This window comes from Hyperolius riggenbachi, chromosome 6 (genome assembly GCF_040937935.1).
Source record: "Hyperolius riggenbachi isolate aHypRig1 chromosome 6, aHypRig1.pri, whole genome shotgun sequence".
In the NCBI taxonomy this organism is placed as follows: domain Eukaryota; kingdom Metazoa; phylum Chordata; class Amphibia; order Anura; family Hyperoliidae; genus Hyperolius; species Hyperolius riggenbachi.
Window position 1 is genome coordinate 235,463,070 of NC_090651.1, and position 16,510 is coordinate 235,479,579.

Here is a 16,510-nt window from a genome sequence, read left to right on the forward strand (position 1 = left end):
GTGGAATATGACGACGTGGTAGTGCACAGGGGAGTATGCTGGAATGGTAGTGCATGGTGGAATATACCACTCCAGTACCTTCCACCGTGCACTGCCACTCCAGTACCTTCCACCGTGCACTGCCACTCCAGTACCTTCCACCGTGCACTGCCACGCCAGTACCTTGCACCGCGCACTGCCACGCCAGTACCTTGCACCGCGCACTGCCACTCCAGGACCTTCCACCGCACACTGCCACTCCAGGACCTTCCACCGCGCACTGCCAGTGGTAGCAAACAGGGGAGTAAGCTGGAATGGCAGTGCACGGTGGAATATGCTGGAGTGGCAGTGCACGGTGGAATATGCTGGAGTGGCAGTGCACGGTGGAATATGCTGGAGTGGCAGTGCACGGTGGAATATGCTGGAGTGGCAGTGCACGGTGGAATATGCTGGAGTGGCAGTGCACGGTGGAATATGCTGGAGTGGCAGTGCACGGTGGAATATGCTGGAGTGGCAGTGCACGGTGGAATATGCTGGAGTGGCAGTGCACGGTGGAATATGCTGGAGTGGCAGTGCACGGTGGAATATGCTGGAGTGGCAGTGCACGGTGGAATATGCTGGAGTGGCAGTGCACGGTGGAATATGCTGGAGTGGCAGTGCACGGTGGAATATGCTGGAGTGGCAGTGCACGGTGGAATATGCTGGAGTGGCAGTGCACGGTGGAATATGCTGGAGTGGCAGTGCACGGTGGGTTATGCTGCAGTGGCAGTGCGCGGTGGGTTATGCTGCAGTGGCAGTGCGCGGTGGGTTATGCTGCAGTGGCAGTGCGCGGTGGGTTATGCTGGAGTGGCAGTGCGCGGTGGGTTATGCTGGAGTGGCAGTGCGCGGTGGGTTATGCTGGAGTGGCAGTGCGCGGTGGGTTATGCTGGCGTGGCAGTGCACGGTGGGTTATGCTGGCGTGGCAGTGCACGGTGGGTTATGCTGGCGTGGCAGTGCACGGTGGGTTATGCTGGCGTGGCAGTGCACGGTGGGTTATGCTGGAGTGGCAGTGCACGGTGGGTTATGCTGGAGTGGCAGTGCACGGTGGGTTATGCTGGAGTGGCAGTGCACGGTGGGTTATGCCGGAGTGGCAGTGCACGGTGGGTTATGCCGGAGTGGCAGTGCACGGTGGAATATGCCGGAGTGGCAGTGCACGGTGGAATATGCCGGAGTGGCAGTGCACGGTGGAATATGCCGGAGTGGCAGTGCACGGTGGAATATGCCGGAGTGGCAGTGCACGGTGGAATATGCCGGATTGGTAGTGCACGGTGGAATATGACGACGTGGTAGTGCACAGGGGAGTATGCTGGAATGGTAGTGCATGGTGGAATATACCACTCCAGTACCTTCCACCGTGCACTGCCACTTCAGTACCTTCCACCGTGCACTGCCACGCCAGTACCTTCCACGGCGCACTGCCACGCCAGTACCTTCCACGGCGCACTGCCACGCCAGTACCTTCCACGGCGCACTGCCACGCCAGTACCTTCCACGGCGCACTGCCACGCCAGTACCTTCCACGGCGCACTGCCACGCCAGTACCTTCCACGGCGCACTGCCACGCCAGTACCTTCCACGGCGCACTGCCACGCCAGTACCTTCCACGGCGCACTGCCACGCCAGTACCTTCCACGGCGCACTGCCACGCCAGTACCTTCCACGGCGCACAGCCACGCCAGTACCTTCCACGGCGCACTGCCACGCCAGTACCTTCCACGGCGCACTGCCACGCCAGTACCTTCCACGGCGCACTGCCACGCCAGTACCTTCCACGGCGCACTGCCACGCCAGTACCTTCCACGGCGCACTGCCACTCCAGTACCTTCCACGGCGCACTGCCACTCCAGTACCTTCCACGGCGGCAGTGCGCGGCGCACTGTACTGGAGTGGCAGTGCGCGGCGGACTGTACTAGAGTGGTGGGGCACAGGGGAATATGCTGGAATGGAAGTGCAGGGTGGAATATGCTGGAATGGTAGTGGTGTACTGGAGTGGTAGTGCATGGTAGAATGTACAGGGTAGTGCAGGGTGGGTTATGATGGAGCGGTAGTGCACAGTGGAGTATGCTGGAGCGGTAGTGCACGGTGGGTTATGCTGGAGCGGTAGTGGACAGGGGAGTATGCTGGAGCGGTAGTGCACGGTGGGTTGTGCTGGAGCGGTAGTGCACGGTGGAATATGATGGAGCGGTAGTGGACAGGGGAGTATGCTGGAGTGGTAGTGCACGGTGGGTTATGCTGGAATGGTAGTGGTATACTGGAGTGGTAGTGCATGGTGGGGTTATGCTGGAATGGTAGTGGTATACTGGAGTGGTAGTGCATAGTAGAATGTACAGGAGCAGTAGTGCAGGGTGGGTTATGCTGGAGTGGTAGAGCATGGTGGAATATGGTGCAGTGATAGTGCACGGGGGATTGTACTGGAGTGGTAGTACAGGGTGGAGTATGCTGGAATTGGTAGTGCACAGTGGTATATACTGGAGTGGTAGTGCATGGTGGAATATGCTGCAGTGGTAGTGCATGGTGGAATATGATGGAGTGGTAGTGGACAGGGGAGTATGCTGGAGTGGTAGTGCACGGTGGGTTATGCTGGAGTGGTAGTGCACAGTGGAATATGATGGAGTGGTAGTGGACAGGGGAGTATGCTGGAGTGGTAGTGCACAGTGGAATATGATGGAGTGGTAGGAAGTCGGGAAGGAATTTTTCCCTTTTGGGGCTAATTGGACCATGCCTTGTGGGTTTTTTTTCACCTTCCTCTGGATCAATAGGGATATGTGAGGGAGCAGGCTGGAGTTGTACTTTGTACTGGTTGAACTCGATGGACGTATGTCTTTTTTCAACCAAAATAACTATGTAACTATGTAGTGCACGGTGGATTATACTTGAGTGGTAGTGCACGGTAGAGTATGCTGGAGTTGTAGTGCATGGTGGAATATGATGGAGTGTTAGTGTACGGGGGAGTACAATGGAATGGTTATGCTGGAGTGGTAGTGCATGGTGGAATATGGTGCAGTGGTAGTGCACGGGGGGAATGTACTGGAGTGGTAGTACAGGGTGGAGTATGCTGGAATTGGTAGTGCACAGTGGTATATACTGGAGTGGTAGTGCATGGTGGAATATGCTGCTGTGGCAGTGCACGGTAGTAGTAGGAGCTCTGTGTATTGGAGGATATGGTGTGTATGGAACAATACTGTTTCACCTGGTATGCATTGCTTACATGCTCCATTTTGCACTTAGTTGGAATAGAGTAGGCTGGTGCACTATTGTGGGATAGTACAATAATAGGGCCACTATAATGGAAGGAGCTTCATTATGGGGATTCAATAATTAGGGACTTTAGTAATGGGGCACTTTAATGGACGCAATATCAAAAGCGGCTCATGGATGAAGGCATGACTGCCTTTGTATTCTATTTAAGGATTCACATATGCTATACCTGCTCTGTTTCCTGTGTTCTACAAAGCCTGAACTGTGTCTGGAGTTCATTTGTTAAGTAAAACTCAAGGCAATCAGTTAAAAAATTGGTATCTGGAGAAGCTAAAGTATTGAAGTTAGTAGGCGCCACTCTATGGCCTCGATTCATCATTGTCTTTGAGATAACTTTTTCCAGTTTGTTAAATTACCGAATTCGAAGTTTAGCGATTTCTAGTTGTATTCATCAAGGTTTTTCGGCATTCGGTGTGAATTCGATAACAATTCGGTAAACATTCGGTAACGTGTCAATATTTCCATTTTACAGCAGTAATTTAACACAAGGCCATAAGATTCCCATGGAATTGTGGGTAAAAGGCAGTCCTTTGAGCACTACGTAGCAACATTCTGAATAGGGCTTTACACCTGGACCAGGATTCTGGAAGTGGTTGGGACAATCCCACAATTTGATAGGAGCCTTTTCTAAAAAATTATAGTGCAGCTAGCAAAATTAGTTAACCCTGGCACTGCCTGTGTTCTCTTACAAGATGATTCAAGAGAAATGCAGATGTCGTGTTATAGCAAATCTATTCTCTTACAAATTTATATGGTTGCAGACCTTATTCTTGCCCTTCTGCGCCTTTGAATCACTCTCAGCTGATACATAACCACTTCAAATGGCTCCATCTTCTCTGTCAGCAATGATCTGACAGCAGAGCCGGATTAAGGCTAAATGGGGCCCTAAGCAAAGTAACTGATTTGGGCCCCCCCATCATGTCGTAATAGAATCAGAAGATGCAGCTGCACAGCAACATGTCGCACACACCGGGCAGCCGAGCTACTGGTTGCTATGGGCAACAGCACGCTTTCCTCTGTGGGTGCACAATGCAGGGAATAGCAGCGGCAAAATGCAGAGTGAGAGATGAATGGCTGGGACATTTGCACTCAGGGGCTGGGACACCCCTGTGAAGAGGTCGCCAGATATCACAGCAGCAGCACTTTCCCCCTGCATCTCCAGCCTGGCAATAGCAGAAAGCTCTGGACACCGCCAAACCGGAAGCCGTTCCCCAGACAGAATTACATAACCACTCCCACCACCGAACAACCAATTTCCTCCCAAACTAGACAGCCACCATGCAGCCTCCATCCCAGTGAATACGATAGTCCAGCAGAGAAGGCAGCCGCAGCAGGGGAGAATGACAGCACCAGATGAATCACATTCACCTATTGCGATCCAAGCAATAGAGGTCCCGTCATCCGGAGCCCATCTGTCTCCTCTAGAGTGCTGCCGCTCTGTTACTACTACTATTACTACTTCCTACTTCATGTCTGATCTGAGAATCGGGAAGTTCAGAGCGAGCGGCTGCACTGTAGAAGAGACAGATGGGTTTCAGATGACGGGATCTCTATTGCTTGGATCATGGATAGGTGAGTGAGCGTTTGCCATCTGCTGCTATCATTCTTGCTGCAGCTGTGGTTCTCTGTGGGAAGGGAGGGTGGAGTGGGCAGCGGCAGAGTGCACAGTAGCAGGAGGGGGACCTAGGAGGAGAGCCTGGCTCTGAAGACAATCAGCAGCGCACGGCATCATTTGACAAGACAAGACAAATAACATTTATATCGCGCTTTTCTCCTGGTGGACTCAAAGCACCAGAGCTGCAGCCACTAGGACGCGCCCTATAGGCAGTAGCAGTGTTAGAGAGACTTGCCTACGATCTCCTACTGAATAGGTGCTGGCTTACTGAACAGGCAGAGCTGAGATTCGAACCCTGGTCTCCTGTGTCAGCGGCAGAGCCCTTAAAGGGGAACTGAAGTAAGAGGTATACAGAGGCTGCCATATTTATTTCCTTTTAATCAATACCAGTTGCCTGGCAGCCCTGCTGGTCTATATCTCTGCAGTAGTATCTAAATAACACCAGAAACAAGCATGCAGCTAGTCTTGTCAGATCTGACTTTAAAGTCTGAAACACCTGATCTGCTGCGTGCTTGTTCAGGGGCTAATAGTATTAGAGGCAGAGGATCAACAGGGCTGTCAGGCAACTGGTATTGCTTAAAAGAAAATAAACATGGCAGCCTCCATACACCTCTCTCTTCAGTTCCCCTTTAAAGGGACTCCAAGCAGTGCCTGTGGATATGCCTTTAAGCATACCCACAACTAATTCATTACATCCTCACACCTACCAGCATGATGTTTGTAATTATATCCCCCTGGGTTCCTTATATTTCATTGCATTGTGCTGAATCGAGCTGCCAACTTTGGAGAAAAGTTGTCCTGTGGCCGTGATTTAGATCGTGAAAATATCAAAAACTAAAAGGCATAGAGCAGCTGTTTATATATCATTGGAAAGAGGAGAAAAAGAGCTTTAAAATGATATGCATCTTTCCATAGTTACTGCACTGCTCAGAGTCCCTTTAACCATTATACCATCCAGCAACCGCTGACTTTGGAGAAAAGTCGTCCTGTGGCCACGATTTCGATTGCGAAAATATCGAAAACTAAAAGGCATAGAGCAGCTGTTTATATATCATTGGAAAGAGGAGAAAGAGAGCTTTAAAATGATATGAATCTTTCCATAGTTACTGCACTGCTCAGAGTCCCTTTAACCATTATACCATCCAGCCACCGCTGACTTTGGAGAAAAGTCGTCCTGTGGCCGCGATTTCAATCGCGAAAATATCGAAAACTAAAAGGCATAGAGCAGCCGTTTAGATATCATTGGAAAGAGGAGAAAGAGAGCTTTAAAATGATATGCATATTTCCATAGTTACTGCACTGCTCAGAGTCCCTTTAACCATTATACCATCCAGCCACCTCTGACTTTGGAGAAAAGTCGTCCTGTGGCCGCGATTTCGATCGCGAAAATATCGAAAACTAAAAGGCATAGAGCAGCTGTTTATATATCATTGGAAAGAGGAGAAAGAGAGCTTTAAAATGATATGCATCTTTCCATAGTTACTGCACTGCTCAGAGTCCCTTTAACCATTACAACATCCAGCCACCGCTGACAGGATGGCAAGGGCTGGTTTATGTGCTAATGGGGCCCCTTTGACTCTGAATGGGGCCCCAAGCGACTGCTTTTGTTGCCTGGTCGGTAATCAGGCCCTGTCTGACAGGAATAACGACAGAGCAGTGAAGGAGATAACTAATCCTAAATGTAACGCTAAACCACGCCCACTTTATTTTTCATGAATTGCACTTTCTTCCGTTTTAGCGAATCGTTACCGAATCGTTAACGAATGTTTGCTAACAGCTGTAGCTAACTTTGATGAATCCTGAAATGAAGTTAACAAATTCGGTATTTTACCAAACTGTTGTTAACAAATTTGCTAAGTGTTGATGAATCGAGGCCATATTATCCCTAAAAGAGTTTTTCATCCAATGGCCTCTAAATATATCTCCTATCTATCTGGCAAAAGAGGTTTGGATAATAAGCCCCACTCGTATTTACATACATACAGCCATACGCACTAGGAGCCACCTGATTCTCTAAAAAAATCCTCTTCCCTTTATAGATGATCCGTGCGATGGACGAATATAAATAAATCCTTGTAGTGTGCAGACGTTAATGATAAAAAGGAAGTGAACTATTCATCTTATTAAGAGGGTTTGGTCCCTTCCCAGTATACACACTATAGTCACTTACGCGTCCTGTAGTTTCAAAGATGTCCCATGCGGGCTCCGGCCGGTAGCCTCGCAAGCAGGGATTAGCTTCCAGCCCCGTTTAGCCGCTTTCTCCGGTTTGGCGTCCGTCTGTGTGCAAGTCTCTTGCGGCTCCGTTCGTTCTGGCTCTACGGCTTCCGGGTGGTGGATCAGCTGGGAGTGACGTCACTTCCCTTCCAGGCTCCTGCGTCCCACCATGCGTTCCACTGCGGCTGCTCCGTATGAAACTTGTATTGACAAGCCGTATCAGCGTGATTTTATTGCGGATTCTGTTGCAGTCAAATGGGAACAGCTCTAGGCGACTTGATGGGTTAGCAAAGGGCCCTTTGGTATCTACTCGCTTCCTGTTAGCAGATCCTTCCATGCTGCACCAGCCTCATTGTACTGCCAGTGTAGGGATCACAGGCTCATCCTCTGTGGGGAATGTGATCTCTGCACTGCACCTGGGAAGTGTGGCACAAGTCAGGAACATCTAGGCGCGTGGAGACTGGAGGATGTTGTTCTTCTCCTTGATAAGTATCTTGATTTTCACTAGAGTTCTACTTTAACATTACTTTGACAGGCGGGTCAGAATGGCAGGCCCCACTACCAGCAGCATGTGTGCAGAAGCCGGGTCATCTGACCAAAGAAGCTGCTTATGTCACTTTCTGAGGCAGTTGTATCAGCAGCAGCAATTAGCCCTGGGATGAACAGAATAATTATAGAGTATGGGTGCTCATCAGTTCTGATACAAATAGAATTGCTGTTTTGCTGAGCGGGGGCGGTGACATTTGTAAAAATAGCACAGAAAATACACCAAAATCAGCTATCATTCATTTTTTATTTCTTTGATGCTCGTCTGCGGTCTTTTCTCTTCTCAGTGAGATTAGTACAATTGAGGACTACCTGCATCTCTGCATATTTTGTGCAGCACTTTACAGATAATGTCCTGTCCCCAAAAGCAAGAATGCCTGTACTGTACCCAAAAGTGGTTAGTCTACTGTTGCTAGATGTGTATGTATTATTAGGGCCAGTTTCATTTACCCTATCAATGTGGGTTTGGGAGGCAACCCACCGGTAGTATGAAACGCATATCTACAACCACCATAGCCCACGCTGCCAGATAGTAGTGGCAGGAGTTTTCTTTAAAAGGGCACTATAGCAAATTGGCTCATTTTTAAATAACAAACAATTAAATAGGTAAAATAAATAAGCAGAGCTATTACAATTATTACATATTCAGCTGGCATCCTGTCACTTGTGATATGGAGAAGCTGATCATCTCATTCACTTGTAAGCGGACAACCGTTACAGCTGGCGTTTATTTATTTTTTTACCCTTCAAAGATGTGGTAGGGAGGTCGGTATGTTCCTGCCTTCTAGAGGGCCCTCGAGCCACTGCCGAAAATGCTCTGCTCCGATACGCTGCTCTTACTAGCAGCATAGTTTCTGAGGCCCCCAGCACTCAAGCAGGCTCTTTTGTGGACACCTCTGTGCATCCGTCCCCCACACACAAGTGTACTGCGCATGAAAGAATAACTGACTTGACATCCAACTGACATCCACCACTGTTTTCTTCCATGGACATCCAGGTCTTTTTGCGTTGCGGAGTTCACCAGTGCTTGCTTTTCTTCTCGAGATGTGCCAAACTGTAGATTGCAATGGAGAGCTCCTTTGACCACATGTTGTCTGTTCACAACAATATCTTCCACATCCAAGCACCACACCTCAAATCAACTCCAGGCCTTTTATCTGCTTAATTGATAATGACGTAACAACCGGACTTCAGTGTTCCCCAGAATTTTTTTCTAGCCGGATGGCATGAAGAAGTAGCCGGGTGGGGTGCCACAGGAAAATGCAGAGCTTGCGCAACTCTACTTACCGCATAGGAGGAGGATGAGTTTGTGAGCCAATGACAGCTCGGTAGGAATGGTCGGAAATGCCAATTTCCGATTCTGTGGAAATTCCGCATTCCGCCATTGCCAATTACTGCTACCGATTCCGCTTTCCCCTACTAATTTCCACATTCCGATGCGGATTTCCCGCCGGAAATCACGGAAATTTCCGCCGACTTTAACATCGAATTTCTCAAAAACTGAAAGGTCTTTTTGAAAACATTTTTTTCATCTTGTTCACAAGATTCTGTTTAATAAACCCTGAAAATTTGGTGTGTCTAGGACTTACGGGGACTTTGCTATTAACGCTAAAGTTGGCGGATATTTACTGTAATGTAAAATGCAGAAAATCCGCATTATCCAATATGCGGTAATTTCAAGCCAATCAGAAAACGCAGAATGAATAAGCCAATTAGAGAATGCGGAAATTTCCACCTAAATCCCCATTCTCTGATTGGTGTATTCATTCCGAGTCTTCTGATCGGCTTAAAATTACCGCATATTGGATAATGCGGATTTTCTGCATTTTACATTAAAGTAAAAATCCGCCAACTTTAGCGTTAATAGCAAAGCCCCCGTAAGTCCTAGACACACCATTTTCAGGGTTTATTAAACAGAATCTTCTGAACAAGATGGAAAAAAAAGTATTCGAAAAGACCTTATAGTTTTTGAGAAAATCAATGTTAAAGATGGCGGAAATTTCCGCGATTTGAAAATCCGCCTACCGCACTTGTATTACCGATTTCCGCCTTTCCATGCTGAAATGCAATTTTCAATCAGAAATGCGGAAACTGTATTTCCGTGGAATTTTAATGAGCATCCCTACAGCTGGGTGCTCACCAAAATTAGCCGGGTTGAGCACCCGGCTAAAAGAGCCTCGGGAGAGTGCTGGACTTGCCCAAACCTGCCCATGAAATAGCTGTTGAGTCAATTGTCCAATTACTTTTGGGCCCCTGAAATAAAGGGATTGTGTTTAAAATGCTTTAGTAGCCTCACATTTTTATACAATCATTTTGTTCACCTCACTGAATCAAAGCGTGAGGGCTGCACTTCATCTGCATCTGAGTAACATTACCAATATTTTACTATTGGCATTACCCTGCACCCAAATTACCAGACACCTTCTTTAACCAGTTCCTGTCCCAGCTACAGTATAATCACGTCATTGCAAGTGGCTTGTGAAAGCCACATGACGTGATTATACGTTGCCCCCTTTAAATGAGCACAGCGTGCGTGCTAGCACGCACCTGGGCTCATCAACCCCCCTCCCTCTTACTACACTAATAAAGGATCCCCTCCCAGGTGTCCGATCCCCCCCACCCAAGCCCGATCCCCTGTAATTACAACCCCCCCCCCACCCCCCCTCCCTTGCAGAGATCGGCGGCGCAGGGAAGCTATAAAAAGTCTCACCTAATCTTGTTCCTGCGGCGGCGATCGGCTCCCCTCCATTCAGTACCGCTGACTGCCTCTTTGTGCAGAATGGATCGGGTCCCGGCTTAATGACGTCATCAAGCCGGGACCCGATCCATTCTGCACATAGAGGCTGTCAGCGGTACTGAATGGAGGGGAGCCGATCGCCGCCGCAGGAACAAGATTAGGTGAGACTTTTCATAACTTCCCTGCGCAGCCGATCTCTGCAAGGGGGGGGGGGGGATGGATGGGGAGCATTACAGAAACCCCGCTGCTCTGTGGGGGGGGGGGGGGGGGGGGGGTTCGGGTAAGCAACACAGGATCAACAGGGGGGGAGTTAAAGGGGGCGCACACACACCTGGCTATGGAGGGGGGGGGGGGTGAATAGCCACAACCAGACAGCTTGGGGGGGGGGGAATAGATAAATATCCACATCTTGCTAGCTGGGGGGGAGGGGTACTAAGGCCTGCCTGGGGGGAGGGGGGGGTATCCAGAGGCACATCTGACCAACTATGGGGGAGGGAGGAATATGTGGGTGCACATCTGGCTAACTGGGGGGAGAATCGAATTATAAACGAGGAAAAAAACAACAATAAAAATCGGACACAAAGTGAAAAAAATGCATTTTATTTCCAAATAATTTATTGTAATCATGCATTGTACTAGGATTGAATTTTAAATGGTGAAAAAACCAGATCGAATGGAAAAATAAAATGTGTGGGTTTAACTTACAGCAGCAACTTTTATTTTCAAACTATAATGGCTGAAAACTGGGAAATAATGACTTTTTTTCATTTTTTACCCCTTGTTACCTTTAAAATGCATAGAAAAGAATATAATTCTTAGCAAAAAGTACCACCCAAAGAAAGCCTGATTGGTGGCGGAAAAAACAAGGTATAGATCATTTATGTATGATAAGTAGTGATTAAGATATTGGCAAATGAATGGGAGGAGTGTGAAATGTAGAACATTGTTCTGGTTTTTTAGGGGGAAAACCCCAGGGACGCGAAGTGGTTAATTGTATGCTTTACAGAGATGCCAGAGTCTCTTCACCGCTATTTTAGAGCCTTGCAGAAGCTATTAAACCACTTTTTTGTTTTCTGATGTTAGTAGTGTGGAGGTGGAGCTATGGTCATGGATTCTGTAAAAAATCTGGGAATTTAACACTTAAACTACCCAGGGTTTTTATGCAAATGTAGTGAACCTTGGCAGCATTCTTATTCTGCTGGTCTGGATGCTGCTTGCACAGAAGCCAAGTGCAGCGCACTCCTATAATGTATCCCTATAGTGTAAGACACATAACACAAGTTTTGATCTGCTGTAACAGGTATGATGCTGGGAAGGACGGTTTTATAGACCTCATGGAGCTGAAGCTGATGATGGAGAAGCTGGGAGCACCTCAAACCCACCTGGGCCTTAAGGAGATGATCAGAGAAGTGGATGAAGATTTTGATGGAAAGCTGAGTTTCAGGGAGGTAAGTCAGTGCAGTGTTCGTGTGCCTTACCAGACCAGAAAGGAAAGCCGGTTTACTACTTAGGCCTGAGGCTTTTTATTTCTCTAGGATTTTACTGAGGATTTTATAACAAAGCTTGTACTGATAGCTTGTGATGTCTATCGTCAACCTCGCTTTTAAGTCTTTCTTCTCAGAAGGCTTTCAGGCCGGTTTTACACCTGGCTGTTGCGGGGGTGATGCTCCACCCACACTGCACAACAAAAAACCTCATTCATATGACCGTGCGGCAGAGTGCACAGACAGGGTCATATGCATATCGCTGCCCCCGGAACGCCATCCGCTGTCCATCACCCCATCGCGTACTCCCTGCAAGACAGCAAGTACCTCACTGGGATTCCTTGGTTCCGTGCATGTGTGCTGCGCCATACCCAACGTATTTACATTTACTGTGTCACCCATTGACTTGCATGCATTCCGCGCCGACACTGTGTCATCGCGGCAACGTGGTGTAGACTTTGCAGCAGGTTGGCAGCGGTCGGGAACTTGCAACGCGGTAAGTGTGCTAGGCCCCATTGCCTTTCATTGCCCTGCGACAAAAACGACGTTAGCACAGTTGCAAGCCAAGTGTTAAAGGGGCCTAAATGTTAATTAGATCACTAGGCTAACTTCTTTACAGATCTCAGAGCCGGCCCAAAATTTCTCCAGCTGCTTTCAAATTCCGACTGTCCTTCATTCCTTCCTCAGGAACACAGCAGTCTATCTGGAGTTCCGAATATTCAGGCAGGACCTGGAAGCAGCATGGGGGAATAGGCGGTGTGTTCTGTGGGAAACTGAGCTGTTACTTGCTTCTGTTTACTTGAGATGGGAAGCAAAGACAGATGTTTATCAGTTACAATGTTTCCAAAGCCTTGTCCTACTAATAAAGCAGCGTGAAATGGGAGAAGCCTGGTGTATTGCTGCTCTCCTGTTGTGCTGGCTTATTGCTTGAAGCTGTTGGTTTACTCCAACCCCAGTCTATTTATAAAGTGGGAATGAGTCCTCTCACTGCCTGAAGGTGGTAAAGTCCATAGAAAATGGTGTCACTCGACGCTTTCTTCTGCCTTGTACTGCTGTTTGTTTTGGTTTTTTTTTCTATTCAGCCTGCAAAATCCTTTTTACTGTTTTTAGTTACGTGTTTTTCTTTTGGTTGTTTGTTTTTAGTGTGAATTAATTGTAAATGTTGTAAATGAATAATTATAAATGTGGTGAGGAACAAGCAGGTAGGATGGTGTTCACTGCTTTGTGTAGAGGTATGTATGTGTGTGTATATATATATATATATATATATATATATATATATATATATAACAGACTAAACGTTTGGACACACCTTCTCATTCAAAGAGTTTTCTTTATTTTCATGACTATGAACATTGTAGATTCACATTGAAGGCATCCAAATTATGAATGAACACATATGGAAGTATAGTACATAACCAAAAAGTGTGACCCAGCTGAAAATGTCATATTCTAGGTTCATCAAAGTAGCCACTTTTTGCTCTGATTACTGCTTTGCACACTCTTGGCATTCTCGTGATGAGCTTTAAGAGGTAGTCACCAGAAATGGTCTTCCAGCGGTCTTGAATGAGTTCCCAGAGATGCTCAGCACTTGTTGGCACTTTTGCCTTCACTCTGCGGTCCAGCTCACCCCAAACCATCTCGATTGGGTTCAGGTCTGGTGTCTGTGGAGACCAGGTCATCTGGCGCAGCACCCCATCACTCTCCTTCCTGGTCAAATAGCCCTTACACAGCCTGGAGGTGTGTTTGGGGTCATTGTCCTGTTGAAAAATAAATGAGCTGCTATAAGTCCAGGTACATTACGTTATTGATTTAGTCCGAATAATAATAATCCGAACATTTGCATAGCGCTTTTCTCCTGTCTGACTCAAAGCGCTCAAGAGCTGCAGCCACTGGGACGCGCTCAAGAGGCCACCCTGCAGTGTTAGGGAGTATTGCCTTGAACTCCTTACTGAATAGGTACTTGACCTAGCCAGGATTCGAACCCTGGTCTCCCATGTCAAAGGCAGAGCCCTTAACCAGTACACTATCCAGCCACTACTGGTCCTCTTGTTTCCCTTGAGTCTGCAGCAGGCACGATGCTCTGATCGCTGGGGACCAGGCTCTGCCTTCAGCTACACAGCATCCTGCAGGTATGAGGGATCCAGGGAGAGATTTTCTGTTCCTGTGAGGACCCTGAAAAGAAAAAGGAGTTCTGGTATCTAGTCCACATAAGGAACTATGTGAAATCTACTATTTTTATTTAGGTCTCCCCAAAGGGGGTGCATTTGTGTGCTGCAGTGCAGAAGCTGAAGCAGTGCTAGAACAGTGCCAATCCAGGTCAGTATAATGCCTTTTGCTGTGCAGGATAGTCCCTGGAGGGAGAGATCAGGCCTAGATTTCCCTTAACACATGGAAGAGCACACAAGGCCCTAGCAGCTGATGTCAGAGCTCTGTGCCTGCTGCAGACTTGTCAGAATCTATAAAGGGGCGCATTCAGTAATGTAGTTTTATTCCTGATTATCCCCTTGCTTGCAATGCAATGGTGCAGCATGTTTTGAAGACTTTGGAGCAAATGGCTGATTTTATCATTGAATTAACTTAATGTCCTTACAGCATTTTGTAAAAACAAGTTTTATTTTTTAATTTGCATGTGGGTTTTTTTTTATTTATTTATTTTTAACAAATGTTATTGTAAATTTTGGATTTTTATGAACAGGGTAACATTCCCTTATTGGGAAAATACAATAAAGAAACAGAAAAAAAAACAGGCAGTGTCTATTACCTGACATATTGTATGCTCATACACAATCCATTAACAAACTACGCCTTTGTGTGTCTAATGGCCCATACTCACGGGCTAATTGTCGCCACAACCACGTGGCACGCGCGTGTTGCGGCGACAGGTCGCCCGTGAGTATGAGGCGCGCACCCCGAACTGTCGCTGCTGTCGCCAGGTGATTGGCGCGGTCAATCGCATGGCGACAGTTGCCGCCGCAACTGTCGCTAGTCCGCGTGGGAATGCAGACTAGCGACCGCAACCAATACAGAATTCACGGCCAGTGCGTCCCTACCATAGAGTGCAGGGGGGCGGGGCGCACCGGGTGACAGACACCCAGGGGGGTGTCGCCACGACCCCCCACAGCAGCACAGCAGGAGGGGGAAGCAGGACTAGAAGGAGGGGCTGTGGAGGCAGCGGTGGGGAGGGGGGAAATATCCCCCCCCCCCTCCCTCACCTGGGACCCCTCCTTCTGCCTCTCTCTCCCCCTCCAAAAATTAGTGGCGACAAGTGCGGGGCGGCCGGAGGCGTATGGACAATTACTCACCTGATTTCCGCGTTCCAAGCGTGGAGCGCAGCGTCATGACGTTACAGGTCTCCGTCTTCAATGCCGCCCACTGTGCTTCCTGATTAGCGGAAGCACAGTGGGCGGCATTGGAGGCGGAGACCTGTAACGTCATGACGCTTGGATCGCGGAGATTAGGTGAGTAATTATCTGTACGCCTCCGGCCGCCCCGCACTTGTAGCCGCTATGCTGGAGAGGGGAGAGAGAGGCAGAAGGAGGGGTCCCAGGTGAGGGACCCCTCCACAGCCCCTCCATCTAGCCCTGCTTCCCACTCATGGGGCACCTACATTGGGGGCAACTATACTAGCTTACTGGGGGCAACTATACTAATTTACTGGGGGCAACTATACTAGCCATACTGGGGGCAACTATACTAGCCATACTGGGGGAACCTACACTGGGGGCAACTATACTAGTTTACTGGGGGCATCTATACTACCTTACTGGGGGCAACTATACTAGCCATACTGGGGGCAACTATAGTAGCCATACTGGGGGCAACTATACTAGCCATACTGGGGGCAACTATACTAGCCATACTGGGGGCAACTATACTAGCCATACTGGGGGCAACTATACTAGCCATACTGGGGGCAACTATACTAGCTTACTGGGGGCAACTATACTAGCCTTACTGGGGGCAACTATACTAGCCATACTTGGGGCAACTATACTAGCCATACTGGGGGCAACTATACTAGCCATACTGGGGGCACCTACACTGGGGGCAACTATACTAGCTTACTGGGGGCATCTATACTACCTTACTGGGGGCAACTATACTAGCCATACTGGGGGCAACTATACTAGCCATACTGGAGGCAACTATACTAGCCATACTGGGGGCACCTACACTGGGGGCAACTATACTAGCTTACTGGGGGCATCTATACTACCTTCCTGGGGGCAACTATACTAGCCATACTGGGGGCAACTATACTAGCCATACTGGGGGCACCTACACTGGGGGCAACTATACTAGCTTACTGGGGGCAACTATACTAGCCATACTGGGGGCAACTATACTAGCCATACTGGGGGCAACTATACTGGGGGCAACTATATAGCTATACTGGGGGCAACTATACTAGCCATACTGGGGGAAACTATACTGGGGGCAACTATACTAGCTATACTGGCTGGGGCAACTATACTAGCTATACTGGAGGCAGCTATCCTGGCTGGGGGCAACTATACTAACTTCATTGGGGGCAACTATACTAGCTATACTGTGGGCAACTGTACTAGCTATACTGGGGGCAACTATATTACCTACACTAAGGGCAACTATACTGGGGCAATGGCAGCGCCATTC

The 16,510-nt window shown here is 48.3% G+C and overlaps 1 protein-coding gene across 4 annotated transcripts in view; it reads left to right on the forward strand.

Moving 5' to 3' along the window:
* LOC137521378 (EF-hand domain-containing protein D2-like) overlaps positions 1-16,510 on the forward strand; it is a 195,333-nt gene that overhangs the window by 151,682 nt on the left and 27,141 nt on the right. For all 4 annotated transcript variants that reach the window (XM_068240535.1, XM_068240536.1, XM_068240539.1 and 1 more), the window contains one exon: positions 11,689-11,836. In XM_068240535.1, the coding sequence (XP_068096636.1) occupies positions 11,689-11,836 (148 nt within the window). The remainder of the gene's footprint in view (positions 1-11,688; positions 11,837-16,510) is intronic.